The sequence below is a fragment of the Doryrhamphus excisus genome, chromosome 4, assembly GCF_030265055.1.
Source record: "Doryrhamphus excisus isolate RoL2022-K1 chromosome 4, RoL_Dexc_1.0, whole genome shotgun sequence".
Lineage (NCBI taxonomy): Eukaryota > Metazoa > Chordata > Actinopteri > Syngnathiformes > Syngnathidae > Doryrhamphus > Doryrhamphus excisus.
Window position 1 is genome coordinate 9,697,801 of NC_080469.1, and position 23,233 is coordinate 9,721,033.

A 23,233-nucleotide genomic window follows, 5' to 3' on the forward strand; every position below is an offset into this window, starting at 1 on the left:
CCACAATTTAGAAAATTATTTGCTGCATGGCCACGTGGAACCTTGCATAAAGTGCTGTGTCATACTATGAACATCTTCAAAGATAAAACTACAAATGCATCTTTATATACCATGTATTAAGTATCATTAAACATTCAGGTTCTAATATCAGGGTTGGATTAGACCTAATTGTTTTGAATGACATAATTGAAGACCTTGAAGGCTTTTTTGTTTTTGGTATTTTAGGTCATTGTTAGGGTGTCACAAGCTCTTGTGAGATTAAAACATGACAACATCTTGCATTCTGAAAAAAAAAAAAAACTGTCTCGTGGGCACTATAGGCCTGGAATTATAATGAATTCATTAATCACACAATAAATAAAAATGAATTTGATAATTTTGCTGGCCTCAATATTATGTTATATGCATGAGTGTCTGCTTTCTTCTTCTGCCGCCTACAAACAAACTCTGTCACTCAGGTGACGCTCTAAAGAACAATGGCATGAACAGACTGAGACCTGTTGTCAGTTATACAGTCCTTGTCTCAGTGGGCGGAGCTGCTAGCATAAAAGTTAAATTAGTAGCCCGCGCAATATATTGTTATATGCAGTGGTGTGAAAAAGTGTTTGCCCCCTTCCCGATTTCCTACTTTTTTTTTGTCACACTTCAGATCAAACCAATTTCAATCTCGATCAATGACAAATGTCAACATGTTTTTAGATGAAACCTTTACTTACTAATGGACAAAAAGAATCCAATTAATTAACTGAGATTAAAAGGTTCTAAAGCTTTGGGACTCCAGCGAGCCACAATCAAAAAATGGCAAAAAAAAAACATGTAAATCGGCCAACCAAAATTCCCCCTTGTGCACACAGACTACTCACAAAAGTTGCCACATCATCTACAGAACTGCAGTCCTCATTTGCCTCAGTGTTCCTAAATCTACCATAAGAACAAGGCAGAGTTCCAAGACGATCACTGCTGGACAAATAGAACGTTAACACTGGTCTCAATTTTGAGCCCTGTAGACATGAACACCCCCATAGTCGTCTTAACACTCATTAATATAATAGCCGTAAGAGTAAATAAGCCATATAGGGGAAATTGTTGTGTGGGTTATGACTGCTAACAGTAGCGCAACCTTTAAGGAGGGGCTTGCTGTCAAGTGTTTTTTATTGTTTCCTAAAACAACCGGCAATAAATTGTCTGTTAGGTAAAACAAAAATGAATAATTTTTTTGTTCCTACGGTGAGACAGTAGATTCTGAGTTTAGCTGAACTTGTCACCAAATATTGTAGGCTGATAAATCTGTTTTCAGCCAGTAGGGGAGGCTGTGACTGCATTACACTCATCTCTGAGGGGAGGCTCACTTGGCCACACTTTGAAAACCCCTGCTTTAAATCAAGAATCAATCAAATGAAGCCCATTTTAAAAAGTCTTTATTTTTGTAAATCAATGTTTGATACTTGAAGCAAGAATAATGAACAAAACACGTTGAGCACACCGCAACACGTGGCTTCAACCTGGTTTTTGTTTTTGTTTGATTTGCTTTGATTTTCATATACGCCCTCCAGTATAACAGAGGCTTCTGCTGTTGCAATATGGCGAGATGCAGGGGACACAGACAAGGAGAAACATTTAAAACCCACCCCCTTTACAACACCCTTTTCGGCACAGCCACAAAGAAAATAAAAGGAAGAGACAGAACACGGTAATGTTATGTACACAGCTTTCACTCATTTTCTCAACCTTAATAACAAACATTTATTTTTCCAACCTACGTTGTCCCTTTGGATTGCTAGTCACTACTTTTCAAAATTTTGCTTGGGTGCTTACAGTGCAAACAGGACACTACAGTTCTGTTAGTGCTCCATTCCCACCAGTATTGTTGGCTTCTTGGTTTGACATAATCATCATTTAACAAAACAACACTGGAAACTGCAGTCCTGTTGTTTCAACGATCAATACTGCTGATTGTTGTGGGATGTTTTAGTCATCCAGCAGACATACGTATTTCAAAACCCAAGTCTGACGACTTTGCACGTTTTTGCTCCCATAAGTGGTTTCAAATCTTCCATTTACTATGTGACTTGAACTACACATGCTCACACATCAGTCCTCTACAAAACTTGCTTCATCACGCCTATGGCACTTTCAGGGCTTTACAGTGGTAAAAAAAAAAAAAAAAACATTAAAGGCAAATGAGACAATTTTTTACCCGTCTCCACTTCCCACTGGGAAGCAGATGGAAAATAAAAAGATATTTGGCTTTAAAAAGCGCACATGAGAAAATCTGTGTCAATAATTGTCCTGAATGGGCATTTGAGAGGCAGGGGGGAGCCAGACATAAGCACAGCTGGAACAAGAAATTGGCTAAAATGAACAGGGGGGGGGGGGGGGGGGGGGGGGGGGGGGGGGGGAGTAGAATAACCAACCCTCACGAAACAAAGACAGAATGGAATGGCCACAGTGACAAGAAACCAAACGGGCCTAAAACATGAGGCACGATCTTGTGTGTTTAGACATAACTTGAGGGATTGATTATCAAATGGTTTTCTCTTGTGTCCCGATTATCTTGAAAACATGTCAGATTGTTGAAAATAGTCCATAGAAGGAATCAATAACTACATTATGACTGGCTGGAGTTGTGGATTCTGACTAGAACTTGGTGAATGAACCGTTTCCAAAAACAAAGCTGACTTCAGTCGATTTGAGAGATCCACTAAGTTGGTTCTTTCTGTGGCACACACAAACACATCACAATGAAAACCATCCAACACACTTTCATTTCCACCAAGCACACAGTGTAAAGTAAAGGAATGAACGTGCACATCGCATGAGGGAGTAAGAATGACAGGAAAAGGGGGTGGGGGGTAGATAGCGGATGTCGTCAGTGTAGAATTTGTGCAGCCTCAAATGGCAAGATAGAATCATCATTTGAGTGGGGATTAGGAGAAGAGTCCAGTTTGGCCACATTATAATTTTGGAACATGCCAAGCAGACACTAGAATCCAAAATACATTGGAAATGCTCATATTGGAATTTGTTGGCCCCCACACTCTCAAAAACAAAACAAAACAAAAAAAAAAAAAACACTGGACAGACATTTTACACAAGTTAGTTAAAATAAAAACTGCCATGGAATAAAGGGGAAATAGTCCTTGGTCATCAAAAAAAGATTTTCTGCTAAAGTTTCCACACCCTTCTTATTCCAACTGTGTTATGCAGTGTTTGAGGTGAGCTAAGAAAGGTTAATCTGGAATGTTGCTAGGGATCCTTGGTAGGCAGGCCTTAGACGAAACACTGTCATTGAGATAGGCAGTGACTGGTCCCCCTTTCCTCCCAGCCAATAGAAAGTGGTGAATTGTAGCAGGTCGGGCAAAGAGTCCCTAAATTGCAATTTTGGACATTTGCTCTTCAATTTTGACCAATCGCTTCTCCTGACTGCTGATCAGGTCTTTGAGGGATTTCATTTCTTTCAAGATCTCTTCCAGCTTGGCTTCAGATTTCTGTGAGAAGAATAAGAGGAAGCAATTGTTATTACACGATAACATTAAGAAAGCAATTTAACAAAACATTAACATGTATGTTTGGCGCTACATGAAGGTCCCTACCAACCACTACAAATCCAGGTGAGGATACTGGATAGATCATTTGATATTGGTTCATGTAAAAAAAAAAAAAAAAAAAAAAAAAAAAAAAAAAAAAAAAAATATATATATATATATATATATATAAAATTTAAAAAAAATTACTTAGCAATTCCACTGAGGGCCACATACTGAAAACTAAGTATGCAAGGATGACTTTGATTTTGTAAACCAACACGTACTGTAGATTACAGCTTGATCGATATATCGGGCCGATTATGGCATATGACAGATTAGTCAATATCGGTGAAAATATACCTGTTATACGACGATATATACGATATACGACCACAACCCTCTCCCAGTGTGTGTGTCTGTGTTGCCTACTTGCTGTAAGGCTCCTCCCTTCTCACTCTGCGTGTTGTCTGCTTAGAATTTGTTTTTGGCAACTGTTTGCAAATACTCAGTGGCTGCAGATAGAACTTTTCACTAGCTAGTAAATATGACTCTGTATTGCATTTTCCACACTATAAGGCGCACTAAAAGCCTGTAATTTTCTTTATATATATATATACACATATACACACACATACATATATACACACACACACACACATACACATATACATATATATATATATATAACAAATCTTGTGCACTGACGTCCAAACTCTAAAAATATTGTGCTACTTTGGCAAACGCTCCACTTGATTGAGTTTTGGACCATCTGACACAAGGATGTAATACAGTGATGAATCAATCAGAACAATACGAAATATGGACAGTACGTAAGGTGGCAGCGATAAGGGAACAGTATATGTATATATATTTCATCAAGAAAAAACATCTCAGCTCATGTCAGTCAAAAGCTTATTAGTAGAAACTTCAGTCTTGATTTGAGAGGGCAAACAAATCCCAAATTCTACTCAGAGGCTTGAATGAAGAATCCCAGCACGTTAAAGGACTTAACTTCAATATACATTTATATCCCGGGGTAAACTTGGTTGGGAGGGAGGTGTACAACCTTGCACCCATCAGTTGTCACAGGGTAGACAAAGAGAGAACCCAAACCTTCCTGGAGGCAGCTGTACAAACTACTTTGATGCTCTTTAAATGCAATCCCTCTTCAAAAGTTTAATGTCTTGTGCACAGCACAATGCATGCAATGCATGCAATGCAATGCAATGCGATAATACTTACAATTGATGGGTTTGTGGAAGCTGGGCTTGAGTTCTCTGCGTTCTTGGTCACCTTGGTGTCCAAAATATTCTTTTTGACAACTTTGAACTCCCGGTTCTTGAGTGGAACATAGCCGTTTTTGAGGGACATTTTGATGGGGTCTCCATTCTTGCCCTCAAACCACTCCTCAGCCTCCAGGGCTGGGTCAGGCCCGGCTGTATCAGGGTACAAGTCATCTTGAAACAGGTCAGACTGGCAAAAAAAAAAAAAAGCAGAGTCAGTGTTTTAACTTATGTCACAGCATTCAGAGGATTAGGATGTTTTAATGGCAGAATGCAAAGTGTCTGGTAACAATGAACACTCACCTTTCTTGGTACAGTCATGACAATAGGCTCACACTTCCTTTCAAGCAGTTTATAGTACCTGTCAATGACAAAGTAAACACTGTTACCCACATAAAGGCATATCTTATCTTATAGTTCAATGAACTACATAAAAGAGGCATGGACAGTTAACAGATTGTGCCTCCTAGTGGTAAAGCTAGTAATTACAATATGAGTTGAGTACTAAAACACTAAATATTAAAACTCTGAATATACGAGTGCCAGGAAAAACAAACAAAAAAACTCCTTACCTTGCGATCTCACACTTGTTGACATCAAGGCCCCTCTTTGGCATGCAGCCCATGCCCCTCTGAGACTCCTTGGTGACAAACGTGTTAAGGTAGTGAATATACGGAGCCTCGTCCGTGATTTCAAAGTAGCGGATGCTGCAGTCACCCTGTTAAAAAAATGGAGAAGTTGCTGAGATGCCTGGTTTTGGTCTGAGAGGTTGCATGAGTGTTCAGATCATACCTTTCCACAAAGGTAAACAACACTGGTGTCTGGGTCATAGAAGGGCAAGAGCACCCCATTGCTGGTGTCCAGCTCGTTGACAGCTATAGGTTCTTCCATGTTTTTCTGAAAACAGAAAGATGCATTGTAGGTTCTGTAGAATACATGTGAAACACAAAATGCATGAATGTTGATTGTGGTAAACTAAGATTTGACTGACTTCAATTACTGACCTGTAGGCGGCAAATGTGTTAAAAGTTTGAAATTACTATCCAAGATGTCATTACATTACCTATATGCAATTCAGTAGATATATTAATACTCAGTTTGATGCTAACATGTCTGGAATGGGGTCATCTACACATTTACGAACCAATTAAAGTGCATTTTTTATTTAACAAATATATATCCATCCATTTATTTTCTACACTGCTTATCCTCCCTCGGGTCACGGGCATGCTGGAGCCTATCCCAGCTGTCTTCTGGCGAGAGGCGGAGTACACCCTGGACTGGTCACCAGCCAATCACAGGGCACATATAGACAAACAACCATTCACACATTCTACTGATGGCAGCCAAGTAGTGCACTACATTTGCCTAAATTAATTCAAAATGTAATCAGTTTCACAAAAGCTGCCCTATTGTGCAGTTATTTTGTGCCACAAGTGCAAGTACAAACTTTAAGGTTGGCCAAGGTTATTTCACCTTTAAGATAAGGGTCTCTCTTATAGTCAAGTCAATAGGGTTATGATAATGTAAACGAAAAAGCTTTTTTTACACGGCCTTGTGCCTATGTGTTTCGTTCTTGATTATATGGGTGCACATTTTGTCTAGCATAGTGTCAGGTAACAACTGCAACACAGTCAGCAGAGGCCTTAAAACTACACTGTGCATCATACCGTACCGTGTCCCAGAGGGCGAGTTGTCTCTCACTCATACGACTGAAACCGGTGGTGAGCACTTTTCCATCTGCCAGGAAGATGGCCCTCATGGGACGAGCACCATCGTGGGCCTTTTCCTTCTCCTGTAAGAATAGTTAGTTATTTCCAAGTATTTTTTTGTCTACTTTTATAAACAGTCATTTCTCCTTTTTTCTTACAGCAACAATAGTTTCTGTGCGTGGGTCAATAACACGGATAGACTTGTCCTTGCAGGAAGTGCAGATGAGGCTTCCGTTGCGGTTCCAGCAAACGTTGTAAATAACATCAGGATGCATGTTGTCTTCTAGGGTGATCATGGCCTGGCCTGTGCCCACGTTCCAGATCATGATCACGTTGTCACAACCTAACAACAGGAACAAGTGTAATTGGGCAACAATGTAGCAAACAGTCTTACTTTACTTTCATGATGATTTCACTCTGGGATCGATTTTGCAGGGCACATACATATTCAACTAAACGTCAAGTGACAATCTAGTATGCTTGATATGATGGAAACTGGACAAATTCTCACCTGCACTGAGAAGAACGTTGCGTGCTGTAGGGTGCCACGTGATTATGCCAACTCGCTTGGAGTGTCCCTCCAGTACCACAGCAGGCTCAGATAAGGGAGTGACGAGGCCATTCTCAGGAATCTGCCACACCTGTAAAGATTAAGAAAACTTAAAATGAACCAGAGCAGGGCAAACCTGATAATGAGTAGTGTATATTTGATCAAACCTAATATTTGCAATTATATGTATATATATATATATATATATAACTGTTAGCTAGTGGCACTACTATATAAAGAATGTTGATAATTTGATTACAAAAAGAGCCTGAGGGGGGCAGTAGCAACTAAGAACACAATGGCATCTGGCTATAAAATCAATGGTAGAACTATTGTATGATGGGCCAAGTATTTGCACTCAACAACCTCAAAGAAATATGTCCCGTCATTCATGAAATGGATTGTATCTACAGACTTGTCAGTGGATCCTTCAAAGCAGGTAGTGGTTTAGTGGGTGTCTTATGGTGGCCTATGTGCACTGACTGCCAGTTATTGTGGAGAGAAATTGGAGAACCACGCCCGCCCCCAATTATGGTGTCTACCTTATACTCTTAGATGCAATGGTCAAACATGGTACTATCTTATTAAAAGTACTTACAGGTAACAATGGTGCCTCTGCAAGCTTTAACTGCTAACTGAGATTTAACTTCCTGTCAAACAGAAATTCTCGACACCAGGTACAAGCATTGCTGGTGACAAATTTTAAACATGTTGTACACTAGACCTAGCTTCTTCAGCCCAAATAAGGTCATATGGAAAAAAAGAACAAATACAGTCCTAAAAAAAGCTGGTGACCTCAGATGAAACTAAGTAATTCCCCCACTGTTATTTCTATAACACATATTTGAGTCTAATCTAATCCAGAGGGTGAGGTCCACGCCCATCCACGAGTTAAAACAGGCCAGTCTTTCGCAATAAAAGCATGGAGTTTGTCATTTGTTGGTAAAAGAATGTATGTTGCGGTTTCTTGTAAGGTAAAGTTGCTTTTCAAAAAGTTGTGCATTATTGGATGGAAGCATCTACTGCCCATGCATTAATTTAACGGTATGGTGGAGCACTACAGTGTTGGAACAAATAGTGTAGTGAAAAAACGACATCAGAATTTTTTTCCCCCATGTGCAGCATTGATACAGGTACACCTAGTAAGCACTAATTATTCTAAAATCTTCAGAAGCCTTTATCCTTAACCTAGCGAGAACATATGAAGCACCTTCCCTGCAGTCTGCTTCACAAATATGAACCAACTTTTTCCTGCAGCAGAAATAATAGGACAACACAATCAATATACAAAATAAAATAAACTGTCTGTTTCTTAATTTTGTTCTGTGTGGGTGTTTCCTATTGTGTGAACATGTTTACGCATTCACACTTCCAATTTATCAGCTTTTGAGCTGAGGAATTGACAAAATGTTTGTAACCTTGTGACATTCTTTTGACAGTTACAACACAGTTGTGATTTGTAATAAAAGAAACAAAGAAGCATTTTTTTTTCCTGAAATAATTTCTGAAAGTTGTAACTATTATTTCAATCCTATTCTCACATGCCAGTTCATATTGTACAAGAAATCACAGAATGTCACTGTATGCACAACTAACATGTTTTACAAGCTTTAATTGTAAAAGGTGAATGAAAGCTTTACCATCACTGTGCAGTCCTCAGAGCCGCTGGCAATGACATGATCATTGTGGGGGCACCAGTCAATGTCTAACACTGGGCCAGTATGACCGCACACCGTGGGGTAGGCTTTGTCGATACGTCCTGTCTGCAAAGACACACAAAAAGGAGTGATCCAGTCAGTCTTCTTCTGGTTTGTCCTAGGTGAACGTGCGAGTATGTTGCTTCCCTGTCTTCACTCAGAACCTGCAAGCTGAAGACTCTGATCAGCAACAACACAAATTTTAACACATGTATTATTTGATGTCATACATGGCATATGTGATGTAGTATAACAATGTAGCATCCTGCACTGTATCAAGCTGGAGGGCAGGTGAAATAATGAAGAGGTGCAGGAAGCCAAAGAAGGAAAAGGTTTGGAAGCCATCAGTGATGTTTCATGTGTTACCACATACCTGTGGGCTGCCCTGCAGCTCTATCCTGATCATAATTCTTTAGTAGTTCATAACTATTATATTTGTGTTTTTACAAAGTTTATGGTGGAGGTCTTTTGTGTCGACAAAATTGAGAAAGCGTATTTGAAAAGGCATAGCAGTGGTGATCGTCATGGCACACCCACTGGATGGATGACAGTGGAGACATGCACCAGTCCACATGATGTCCCTGTGACAGATACAAGACATCTTTGTTGATGGAACACATACAGGTACTACCCGAAAAATTAAAAAAAACTTTTATTTTGGCAATTTAACATAAAAGATTAAACCAATTAATTTTATTTTTAATCCTATGAACTTCATTTCATCTATCAGTGTTCGTCGGCTATACGATATATTTAACTGTAATTGCTGCCAATCCCAACAATCAGTGATTTTTAAAGAAAAATCTTAAATTGACAGGGGTGCTCAAACAGTTTCATACCACTAACCATACACACACACACACACACACACACACACACACACACACACACACACACACACACACACACACACACACACACACACACACACAATTAGCTCTTAACTCTGAAATCACCTGACACTTGACACAATTGGACTGCGACACATACTCCAACTGCTGGAGCTTGGATCAAAGTCCAGCGTATGCTTCGCCACCTCCAAATTCTCAAGTCTGTGAACCAGAATGCAGAGCTGCTTAAAAAAAACAAAACAAAAAAAACCCTACATAATTTCAGTTTTCCCTCCCACAAAAACGGCCATTTAAAAAATACCCAATAGAAAGAAAAGAGTCCTCTTCCCGTACTCGTTCAGGGTTAACACAGCGCCTCATCCGGTTTCGCAGCAACATGACAAACGTGTTTGAAAAACAATGGTTTCATGTAATACTCCATAGGAAGCTGAACAGCTAATCAACAAGACTTGTTTCCACATGCTCAGGAAACCAATGCCTCCTTTGGCCGAGAACTACAAGTGACACCATCACCCCACACCAAAAGGCACATAACAGGATCAAGAGGCCATCAAGAGGGAGGAGTGACTACACTATAGCATAACAAAGCTTTGACATTGGATTTTGCATGGTTTGTGGTGGTAATGCACATCGGTGTTTCCTCTACCTTTATATTATAATAATTATAATATTATAATAATTATTATATGATATAAAATCCTTCAAGGGGGCAGGGCAAGCCCATGCTTTAAAAACAAGCAGTGCATTTTAAAATGAATGGTAATGTTTTTATTTCATATGACCATGCATCGGATTACAATTGAGTGCATCACAATCACTTCACAGTTCCACATGTCCAAAAGGAGTAGGAAGAAGCAAAGCTTATTAAATCCTACCCTTCCATCTGGTACTTTTACAATCAGTAACTGTTACATTTGTTCACTTCCTGCATAAATTTATGAAGTACAAAAACTGGTACTTTTCCAAAACAGTGCAGTGATGAGATTAAAAATAGAATTTTAATTGAAAATTTTAATAGCTTTTTTAAAAAAAAAAAAAAAAAAAAAAGATTGTATAGGTTTAATTGTTATGCCAGGACCAAGCTGTGATGCAGTATTCACGTGAGTGTAAAAACATCTTTGCGGCATTCAACGTCATAAGAGGTCTTACCAGTTTTGTTTATGATTTGTTTGACATTTGTTTTGATTTCTTTTTCTATGTTAATGTAGAGTCAAAAGTCAAGCCTAATATGCGTATACAGTATATCCCAAAATGACTTCAGAGCACCTCAGTGCACCTACCTTTGTGAAACAATGACCAAGCGTTTGTGTGGACAGTGGTATTTCCAGAAGCTAAATATAGGCAGCTTGGAAACCGAGAAGGGAACGATTTTTTGTCTTTTTTTCCCCCCTGGATTAAGGAGACCTTACAGCACAACAACAGTTGAAGTCAGTGCCAGGTGTTACATTTCACACACTGGTCCTGACATTGCAATTATGCCTTCACAGAGGCAGCATGGCTTCAATACAATAAGACATTATAATTTATTAACGTCACGTCCCACCAAACGCATGCAGGCAATCACTTGCTTCCCTACCTTTTTTGCGCTCATTCACCAGCAAAACTCAGCCAGGATGCATTCATGGTCTTACAGAAAGTAAGATATTTTTAACTCTTTCAAGACAAAAAAAATCATCATTTTCCCCACTTGGGTGTGAAAAAAAATACTCAAGCATTGTGAGAAGAGCAGAGCCACAGTTTGCATTTTTCAAATTTCACACTTTGGGCCCTGGCACCTCTGGTAGCCCTTGACTAATGAGAGCAGTTGAGCACCAAGGGTGTCAACTGTCAAATATGAGATGCTTTGAGGGGCTGGTGTTGTAACTGATACAGAATTCCAGGGTCTGTAGACAATTCCAGTTATACCATCATACATGCAGTGGAACCTCTGCTTTCACCATTAATCAATTTTTTAAAAAGGCAGACAAAAACATTTTCCACAGAAAATGAATTGAAAATCAGTAGGTGACAAGCTAAATCAATCACAGAACATCCAAATGCTGGCATAAAAAAGGAAGAAAAGCAAATGTTGTAGATAAAAAAAAATAATAATAAAATATCCAAAACCTTACTACAGGCATTTACACCCTCTACAGAGAATGTCCGTCTAGAAACACAAAAAGAGTGAAAATAATGAACAGCATTCCCTCAAGGCAGGACAGGACATTCTTTTCATTGACACAAAAAGCCTCCACACTTCCTTCCCTTGCAGCCCAACGTATGATTCACACATGGCTCTTCAATTGATGCTGTCCAGTTTGGTGAAATGGAAAATTCCACTTTTACAAGTCTGTGTATTGGACACAAACAGCTGAGATTGTATGAACAGTCACGTCATTCTCTTTAAAAGAACTTTACTGCCCTTGTAATGATGGTAGAGGAAAGCAGAGCACCACCCACTAATAAACAAAAAAATAGACTGGAGTGGAGCAGTAAATTAAAAACAAGCTTGCATGACAAGTGGAACGTGACAAGTCCAATGAAAACATTTGTGATCGTCTGCCTGGTTGTCTGTTTTAACTGCACTCTATTTACATGATTTTTCTTAGCAGGAAACAATTATAATATCTGAGACTGTTGCAATCGTATAAGACTAATGCATACAATTTTTGTGGTGACATCAATGACTGCTGAAGCTGACCGACTTTAACCCAATTCACTCATCTCAGCTGCTACATATCTACATATTCCGGCCTATCCCAGAATTCACATATGGTCTGACACAGCATGGAGCAGCCAATAGGAAGCAGAGAGGAAATGGTCCTGGAAGGCCGTAGGCAGGGAGCAGATTTGTCCATATATGGTAAAATCTGCAGTCAGCAGGAATGAGTGGCAGAAGGCAGGAGAAACTGAGCAGTAAATTGATCTTCATCAGCTGATTCAGGCATGGGGAGAGCCCTTGCCCTTGAAATGTGCGCACACGCACACACACACACACACACACACACACACACACACACACACACACACTATTTTTTACTGTAATTCTGCTGAAAGGGGTACCAACAGTGTGGCATTGCAAGTAAAAAAATGTTTTCCACCCAATGTGCATATTAAAAAGAGAGTTTATCGCCTGCTCTGTGTCAGTTTATAAACTTGCAAGAATATATCACATTTTTGTATATTTTACGACAGGAAGATTTATGACAGATAGTTGACTGAAAAAAATGCTCCAAATTATTTTTTTCCAGTTTGGGTGAGTAAGATTAAAGAGTACATTGTCAAAATGTTTAGAATTTTGTTTAACATGTGCTTCAGTGCAATTCATCACCATCACTAGTTTCCGTGCAGACACAGACTGTCATGAAAAACACTTTATGATGGTGAGGCTTATTATGCATTTTTTTTGCCGCACAGCATACCATATTTGTTTTGGGCTGACCATGACGTATACTGACATATTACACAGAGGTAGTGAATGGATCATAAGTCCAACTCTGCACGAAGTGCAACACTGTGGTTTTCAAAGCATTGCTAATTAGAACCAGAGTAATACACTTCACCTTCTGCGGAAACATGATGTAAAATAGTTCTCCAAAGTATACTGATTAGAAAAAATAGATCAGTAGAAAACTGACATTTAAAGGGGACCTATTGTGCTAATTTTTCTGCCATTTGAGTTGTGGACTCCTATAGAGTAGCTACACACAAAAACCAGTAGACAATGCTTTATAGTTCCTCCAGAATCTGCACCTCTTCAGCTGTATTTTTTTTTATTTTGTGGTTCCCGCTCCCTGTATGCAAGCGCTTCTGCTCCATGACTTATACAAAATAGAAAAGTTGTTAAAAATTGTTACTACTTGCTCACTCCATACGAAAGTCTTTAACATTGGAAAGTCTTCGGCTAGTCAAATATGATTGCTACATTAGGTACAGTACAGAATCTGCATTTAAGAAGGAACCTAGTTTTAAATTAGGTTATATACGTCGGTGCTGTGTCATATATAAGTAAAAACGAAAAAAGGGAACCAAGATCCTCAACAGCCCTGGATTGACAGAAGGCTTTTATGGAACTAAAGATGCAGATGGCTTACACAAAAACGGGGCAGAAATCAATTCCTGGCAAGGATTAAGGTTCAAAATGCACTGATATAGTATTGCATTCGACCCTTTACACACAGCCAGAATGTGAGCAGAATCATCAGGAGCGTTTCACTTGCTTAGCTGCATTCACTCCAACTTCCTTCATATGGAAATCAGGGAATAAATTACCAGACATCCTGCTAAGTGAGACAAAGGGAGAGATTGAAGGCATGAGGGATGGGAATGACATGTGTTCAGCTGGACATCTGATGTCCTCTGCATACACCCCTGTATTCTGTTAAGAGAAACAATATACATGGCTACTATGTGTCACAGAGGCCCCTCCTGCAGCAAACTTACTAGTCATACAAAAAAAATTGCAGACTCACAGTAAATATTTCTATAATGGAAAAATTTCCATTCGTAATTTAGTGACGTTTAAAAACACCATTGCACCATTAAAATCCTTACATCACACCTCTGCCTCCCCCAGTGCTGAATTGCAGTCGTAACAAAGGGTCATGCTCTAAGAAAGCAGAAAACAAAGGCCTTGAGCAGCTGTCTCCTCAGGCAGATTGGGTTAGCCAGACGGATGCACCCTCACATTAAGGACGGGAATAGTGTGGGATGTGCATCCCTGAAAAGAAATGCAAATATATAAAAGTCTACAACTGACCAGATGTTCTGCTGAAATTGTACACAGTAAAACAGTTGCCTTTGTGTACTTGTCACAAAAATAAACAGCATAAGGATTCCCTAAAGATCATAATGGTCCAATTTGTTTTGTGATAAAACATGTGCTGGAAGGAAGTCGAACACTGCAATAACGCAGCGAATCCTTTGCAAAGACCAGACATGTCCCTCTTTTCAGACTCTTTGCCAGATGTGGCAATGAGTCACTGTCTTTTCATCGAAATGAAAAGTACATATATAAGATGGTCAATTCAAATTCCCATTGTGTCTGTCTGATTAGCTCATTTCGAATGTTCAATGCAAACCAGTAAAACAGGTCTAGTGGGGAATAAAACGTTCCATGATTTATCAGTTCTCTGCCTGCCAGCTTGTTGCAGGGTGGGCCTAGAGGAAAATCAAGCGCACCTTTTCCCTCAACTTGAGGAAATTGATCAGAGTCTGTTATGCACACAGAAATTTCTCACAAATATTCAATTTAATAGTGAAATCAGACTTTGTTCAGCTTACAAACCATTACTGTAATACTGGGAGAAGGAATGTTTAGGTCAGCTGATTGTAACAGAGAGCAGCAGGAGTGTGAAACCGGTTGAACTGACCCTTCTGTACCAGATCCACATTGAATGAGGTGTTGAAAGGTGTAAATTCAGTGTTGACAGGCCTGACGAGTCCAGCTCCGATGTCAAAGCATTCTCAGCCCCCCACAGAACGTTTATCATGTCATTTATTGTTCATACAGTGCTGGTGTTTTGGTTGTGCCAATCCGGCATTTTTTCCACAACGCTTCCTATAGTGTATACATTTTGAACCACAATCCCCATCTCTCTCCACTCTTGAGTCAACAACACGACAGAGGTTGCATTGATGCAATGTAAATGTATTATTTTAGAGGATTTTAACACTGTCAGACAGTCTCCAGAACATGTTCACACCACTAATAGATTTGACACTATTTAGAGCTGTCTTACTCTAGGTAAATTATGCTACAAATATCTATGAACTATAACTATGACATGTTTTTGTTTCACCATTAGAGATATCATCATTATCACAAGCCAATTCTACTACCTACTACGGTATTTCCAAAACCCACAAGTAAAAGTTTCTGATAATGCAGTGAAGCCAGGAAGCATCAAAAGTCCTGCCATTGCCAAGTATGTTGTAAATACATAAATACAAGCTAGCCTTAAGATTTCTTGAATTCATCAAACACCTTTTGGTCCATACATAACATCGGTAACAAAATATAGTAATATATATTAATAATATAATAATAAATTCAAGCAGAACTCAAACAAACCTTTTTTAAATAGTTTGAAATGAAATTTTAAATACTGCATTAGTTACCAATAATATTCTTACCTTGTGAAGAGGGAGAACAAGGAAAGCTCCACCGCCGCTGGCTTCAATAATTATGGCAACAAACTTGGGGTTAACTGCACAAAAGCCACTATCCCATGTGACTCTTGACACCCGGATATCATCGTAGCACTGATCATTTTTCACCGCCTGGCCAAAGACGTGACGGAATTTGCTCTGCCGTACAACTCGCTTCATATCTGTGAGGGAGAAGACAGTGTTAGTTTGCAAATAAGCATGTGTTTAAATAGATTTAAATTTCAAATGCACACACACACACCAAAACCTATAATACATAATATGTATAAAAAAGCTTTTGGATAACAAACGACCAAACCTAGTTAAAGATGCATACCCAGCACAAAATGGTAAGCCATAAATCAAATGTCATTAAATGTGGTCCAGCACAGGGAAAACCTGCTTGACATGATAAAAGGCATTTTAAAAGGCTACTAATCTTGACTACTAACAGGCCACTTCCAATAAAGTAAGGTTTTCTAATGACAAAACCAATTTTGGTCTAATCTGTGGTCTTGGCTGACATTACATCTTGCTTCATATTTTTGGCATAGCAAATTTAAACAGCTGGTAAGTCTGAATTTCCCGCATTGCCAAAGAATAGGATCTAAGACTAGTTTTTCCACTGTTTGTCAAAGTAAGTCACATAAGGGAGAGATAGAGGTAATGAGGGTGGGAAAATCAACGTATGGTCACAACACAAGCAAGAAGTTCCTCCTGAAGGGATAGGGGAGTGTCCTAACATTCCAAATTTTACAGTCACAAGAGCTGTATATTTGAAATGTGAACAGAAGATGGTAACCCGCATGTAAAACCCTACAAGCAACAGCACAGCAAAAGGCAGATTTATTCAAGGAATCGGTGGCACATGGTCTAAAGCGCAAAGTATGTCCAATATCTGCACCATGTATACAAAAGCTACTTTAAAATTCAACAACTGTGTGGCCAAAAAACAAATGCAGTGATGCCCTTAATTTGAGTCTGTGTTTAAAAATGCTCTACAACAAAGCACACACACTGTTTCACAAGAGGAGCTTCATTAATTGTGTCACTTCACCACCAGAATAGTGGGACTTGCCTAAACAGAACAATCAGACAACTCTGCTTTCTAGTAACGCTGTTTGGAGATGTGCATCTCACTGCTCTGGCCTTATTCACGTAAAGAGACCTTTCGTATCTTTTGTTCATATCAGATGAGTGCAGAGCAATGCATCGTGTGTTATTGCCTCCTGAACCAGGAGTTGACCGTGATGGGCAAAGACAGCAGAACCCCGGAGCCTGAGGAAATGGCCACAGAGTAAAGCACCATGACACCAGCAGGCTTCGGTGCATTCTTGTCTGCTTTGAACACTGATGTTTTTTTTAAACTCCAAAATACTATAACTTTCCTGTGCTACATTAATGCAAAGAACTTCTGGCCAAGGCAAAATGGTATGAAAAAAAAAGTGATATCAGACCCTTGTTACTTGACAACTTCCTTACCTCTTTGCAAAAAAAAAAAAAAAAAAGTTCAATTTTATTAAACACGTATAATTTTCTGTAGGCATAGCCACAAATGGCACATCCTTTTATATCGAGAGAACTTTACTGTTGCCCTTCCCTGTCATGTTCAGTTATGTTCACAGACCAATTAAAACAAGGGTTACCCCATTCTGTCAGCAGATATTAGCACTTATTGGAAATATTAGTCCAGCCTATTATCCTTTTTTTTTTTTTTATTGGTGTTTTCGGAGGTCTGCTGTCTTAATGTCAATGGTCATGTGGCCAAATTTAAGTACAGCGCATATCTGCAGCCAACCCTGACAGTTGGCCAAAACAAAATGGATAGAGATGGAGATAAGCATTACGTTTTAAAATAATATGTGACATATTACATCTATCATGATGAGACTACTTTCCCCACATCATCACCCTTGAGCATGCGCACACAAACACGTCACCTCATTGGCTGTCTTTTGTCGCCAAAGCTGCACAGAACGCCACCTAAATCCTTTCCTGTATTCAAGGCCACAGACTACCATTGTGATCAGATTCCCGCTACATTCCAGTGCCTTTTTGCAACAATGAGATAAGATGTTTGGAGGTGGTGTGTGTGTGGGGGGGAAGGGGGGTGTCCTCCACTCCTTGTCAACCCCAGAATGCCCATGTGGTCAACTGTGCATGCTGCTCTCAAGTAGAAGTGAAACACAATGCATCACACATCAGTGTTTCAAGGAATGCTATTGTATACTTTTATACTTTGGAAAAGGAAATGAGATCTGCAGACACAAGACCAAAGTGGCTCAAAGTTCAACTCAGTGCTCAACAACACTCAAGGCTAAACAAAACAAGGGTAAAATGTAAATGAACTTTCACTGCGGTATAAAGGTCATGTACACATGAACACACAGAACAACCACAAAAAATAAGACTAAATATACAAAATGATTAGATTAAGGCAAATAAATGTGTTGCAAAATTAAACAACCACAACCACTTCATCACTTTCTCATCGTAGGCGCCTTAGCACTAATGCCTAAACCTTCTTATCAGACTTAAAAGGTTAGGGCTTAGGAAAAACCACTTTAAATTTAAATCCTAACCAAATACTCAAACCAGGAAAACCAAGACAGGAGGATTGCATGTACTGTAGGATGACAAACCAATCAAGCGTATACCTACTTTTGATTGGACAAGTACCTGACCTATTAAAATGAATGAACGCATGAATTAGAGGAATTAGAGAACCACTGCAAAGACAAATACAGTAATACTATTCAACCCTTACTATAAATTCTAGGGATGTCACAAGATCTCCCAAGATTGGGGGAAAAAGAAAAAAAAAAACTTTGTGGGCAATAAGCTTGGGACACATCCATCCAACCATCCTCTATGACGCTTATCCTCACTCGAGTCACGGTTAGTGTTACCACATAAATGCAAATGAAAAGTTAAAATCTCATCTCTACCAAAACAGACTGGATGACAAACTAGTTGACTCTTTGCATCTATCAACGCCTGGACACGTTGGTTCTATAGCGGAATGAACGACGAGTGTGAACCCTCCTCTCCGCCATTCTATTTGTCCCAGTGGGTGCATGTGAGGCTGCTAGCAAGTGTGTACACATACAGCAAAGTTTGTGTCATGAAACAAGAAAGCCAAGGCGCATATGAATGAAGGCATGAAAGCTGTGGTTTCTAAGCTAAATGCAACAACACGACTGTGGCAATATTTTGGTTTTGAACAGAATGCATGGTATCCCTTGAAAAGAGAACATTGCAAAACTGTTAATGGCAATGTTGCTAAGAGCACTGCAAACATTTAAATCGCACTTTATTGACAAAGCACATCTCAACTCTGTGTGCTCATTTCTCATTGAATACAGGTGCCATGTTTGAATAGAGCATGTATAAAAATACTAAGAGGTGAAGCAAATATTCTTTTGTGAGCTACCTATTGGAGACCCCTGTGATACAGTGTTCTGTATCACAGTATAATTAGAATATAATTTATATAAACAGCTGCTGAAAACAAATGCTGCAGCAAAAGTTAAGGGGGACCTATTATGCTCATTTTTTGACCCTTTGAATTGAGTTGTGGTCTGCTACAGAGCAGGTACACACAATAACCCGCACAGAAAACTTTTAGTGCACTTTTTGACAAGCAAATTTGAACTTATGACAAGCTTTGGCAACAACAAAAGTAGCTTATACAACTTTCTTCTTTTTTTTTGGCAGTACATTGCTATAGCTATCGATGTAATAACTTTTGGTTATGATCAAGAAAACCATGCAAGTTGCTACTGGGCATACCATCTCTAAAATTAAAACTTATATGAGCATCATCATCATATCTGTCCAAACAAATGCAACTTTAGTTGTACCAGGCATTAAAATGGATCAATAAACTGGAAAAAACAAGGCTGGCCTAATATTTTTTTCCATGATTGTGTACAATTTCGTGAATGGGAAGTTGAAAAAGGCTTATATTAGATATAAAACAGCATGGGCAAATCTCTTGCTTCAAAATGCTTGCCAACTACACTTTGAAGATTTTATTTTTCCAGGTACAAAACTAAATGTAATCTAAATATAGATCAGGTTTTGTCAAAGCTTTCGCATCAAAGTGTTTCCAATTTGCATGAAAAATACACATGAACATATTGTTATAAAGCCAATAAATGCAGCATTTGAAATGCTTCAGTAATTTTTATTGTTAGCAAAATAATGGAATAAGCAACTTTAGGCAATACTTTACATCAATATAAGTGTTCTTTCCTACATTTGAAAGTAATTGGGTTATGAGTTCAATTACTTGTTGATTATGTTTTCTTTATAGATTTTTAAAAATATGGTTCATGTAGATTGTATTTTTAGGGGATAGAAAAAAATATTGCCATAACATCGTTATCGCAAAACTAGACATCCATATTGCACTATTTTCTAATATTGTGCAGTCCTACATGCAATATCAAATGACAACTGAATACATTACATTTTCAAAATAATTTGAATGAAGACATCAACTTGTAAACATTCGAGTGCCTGGATGTCCTGTATGGAAATATGAAGTGGAACAGGATGCTGTGTATATCTGCATATATCTATTTTTTACTTTAAAACGCTGTGTAATAGTCTTAGATAATAGTGGACATGTGAATTAACAGTTTCACCTGAGTTTATCTGACAGAGATGCAACGAATACGACCTTAAAGTGCATACGCTCCCTAAAACGTGTGGATTAAAAAACTAGAATGTTCTCCTTGACGGGCCCTGACAGCGTGTCACTAAAGTGTAGTGTTATATTGTTTGACAAAGTCACAGCTCTCCATGGTGTACAAAAAAAGCTTTCTTTTTGCATTTCGTCTCCAAAGCAAACTGAGTGAGAGCAGCAGAGCGAGCCAGAACGTGTGTGAGGGGGAGGGGAGCAAGCAGCACAGAGACAGACAGGACACCAAAAAAAGAAGAAAAAAAAGTTATCTGCTACATTTTATATTCTGCAATGTATGTATATAAATTCATAAAATATAGGACTTAATCGGGCTGGGCGATATGGACCAAAAGTCATATCCCGATACATTTAGGTTGACTATCAATATATATCCCCATATTTGTTTTTCCACCGAGTTTAGACAAAGCCAAATATGCATGCAGAGTTTTATTAAAATGTAAACATTACATTCATGAAATGTTAAATGCTTTGAGAAATTAAAAGTTCATTACACACTGTACTCATTATGCCATTGCATTCATGAAAATTGGTCTCAAAATAGGCCTTACGGTGGAGAATGGTTAGTCCGCAGACAACACAGCTGAGACACCAGGGTTAGATTTGGGTATTGGCATCCCTGTGTGGAGTTTGCATGTTCTCCACGTGGGTTTTCTGCGGGTGTTCCGGTTTCCTCCCACATTCCATTAATTGGCGATTCCAAATTGTCCATAGGTATGAATGTGAGTGTGAATGGTCGTTTGTTTATATATGCCCTGGCAGGGTGTACCCCCGCTTCGGCCTCTCGCCGGAAGACAGCTGGGATAAGATCCAGCATAGTGAGGATAAGCGGTATGGAAAATGAATGGTCTCAAAATGATGTTGACAATAACATCATTCATCAACAATAGTTTGTAGGGCAATTATCAATCAAGAAAATGTGTTATCGTTGACAGGCTCATCTTCTCGTTTCATAAATGACACCCCAACACCTTTTCACACCACAGTCACTCTGAAAACAAAAGCTCAGTCAATGCTCACTGTAAAGCACCTTCACATATCCTATTTGGCTATTATCAAGGGAAAAAAGGAAATATCTTGATACCGTTTTTCATCTGCATGGTAAAAATACATAGAGTTCACCCACAGACCCTCCCTTGCTGTTAGATCCCCTTGCAGTCCCTGCCCTCTCATGCTCAGTTCCTCTTCCTGACCCACTTCCTTTCTCAGAGAAGCCCTGGAAATGCAGGCTTCACACTTTTAAAAGGCCTTATACTGCAACACAACCACTAAAGATTAGTGTATTTGGAAAGATTCACAAGCCTAAACACATCTGTAAAGTGTCAACCTTAAGGACAGTGAGTCAGCCTTCATCTCTCAACAGTCTTGCTAAAGGGAAATTGGAACAAGACATGCATGCTAGCTAGTAGCTTCACTAACAGAGGGTCTACGTATTGCAAATCATGCTGCCCTCTTGACACAGAGTGAGCTATTTTGGTTATACGCTAGAGCAGGGGTGGGCAAACTACGGCCCGGGGGCCACATGCGGCCCACCAAGCGTTTGAATCCGGCCCGCCAGTTGCTTTCTAAGTAACTTCAACTTTTAACATACAAACTGGCAACATGACTTGCAAGTCGGATGTCTGATTTAGTAAAAAATAAACAACAAAACTGTAAAATTAAATGACATAGTTTGATGTGGTGTGATGTTTAAAGTGCTCCTAAAAAAGGGACATGAGAACATACAACTGATATAGGATAACACTTTTACAGATAAAATTAGACAAATAATTCAAGGAAAATGATAAGCATAAAATAGTGTGTGTGTGTTAAATATATGTTCTGGCCCCCCAGACAATTTTGTTAACTCAATGCGGCCCACGAGTCCAAATATTTGCCCACCCCTGCGCTAGAGGATTTTCTTCACTTGCAAGGTAACTCCATTGAATCCATATTTTTTTAAGATGGGCTTGATCTCCAATTAAGTGCAAGCAATGAGTTGACAGTTTCATCCTGCAAAACGAAGGCAACTGGAACTCACTCATCAATTCCATTAACACAAAAACATGACTATGAAATCTGTGCTTTGAGTACACTGATAATTTGCAGTCTGTCCCCTTAGTTTACCGATGCTCCAATTCACATCTTATGATATTGTTGGAATAGATTAATTATCGAAGATTGTAAAACGAGTCATCTTTGGCAAAGGAGTAAGTGGCGATCAAAAGTGCAAAAGGAGCCCATGTTTTTTTTAATAAATCGGGGCGTTTGCGGCAGGAAATGTTGCAAGATGTCTGTTGCCGAGTGAAGATTGGCATACAAGTGATTTCTCGCCAAACCATGTCCACGTGTTGTGAGGATAGGAGCTCATGAGGTCGCAATGATTTAAAAGATACGCTGCCCGGAGATGTAATTCACCAAACCAATGCGTTCAAATGAGGTCACTTGCTCGTAATACGTTTTGGTTACACACAAAGTGTATAGGTGGCGTGTTAAATGTGGTGCAGGGTGCCAGGGGCCAGGGCGCGGCTGGTCTGCTTTGCACCTCCTGCCTGTATGGATCCAAGGCAGATAAGTTTTATTGCCGTACGAAGGACTACTACCCCACCCCGCTTAATAACCCACACCAGCATTTCACGTCGAGCTACAACCTAGACACGGAAACGGTCCATTTCTAACATTTCGACAATTGTTTCCTTCTCAGTGACGAATACGTTCATTGTAATCGCCGGCTAATGTTAGCACACATTAGCCCAAGTCAATTTAGCTAGCGCCTGCACTTTAATGTCAGAACAGC

The 23,233-nt window shown here is 39.2% G+C and overlaps 1 protein-coding gene across 2 annotated transcripts in view; it reads right to left on the reverse strand.

Moving 5' to 3' along the window:
* Positions 1-2,387: 2,387 nt before the first annotated feature.
* The window catches only part of LOC131128243 (coronin-1C-A), a 28,364-nt gene continuing 7,518 nt past the window's right edge, over positions 2,388-23,233 (reverse strand). For both annotated transcript variants that reach the window (XM_058070901.1, XM_058070902.1), the window contains 10 exons: positions 15,735-15,931; positions 8,713-8,835; positions 7,034-7,163; positions 6,681-6,865; positions 6,486-6,605; positions 5,603-5,707; positions 5,383-5,528; positions 5,114-5,171; positions 4,770-5,000; positions 2,388-3,488 (listed from right to left, as the gene is read on the reverse strand). In XM_058070901.1, the coding sequence (XP_057926884.1) occupies positions 3,369-3,488; positions 4,770-5,000; positions 5,114-5,171; positions 5,383-5,528; positions 5,603-5,707; positions 6,486-6,605; positions 6,681-6,865; positions 7,034-7,163; positions 8,713-8,835; positions 15,735-15,931 (1,415 nt within the window). In that variant the 3' untranslated portion in view covers positions 2,388-3,368. The remainder of the gene's footprint in view (positions 3,489-4,769; positions 5,001-5,113; positions 5,172-5,382; positions 5,529-5,602; positions 5,708-6,485; positions 6,606-6,680; positions 6,866-7,033; positions 7,164-8,712; positions 8,836-15,734; positions 15,932-23,233) is intronic.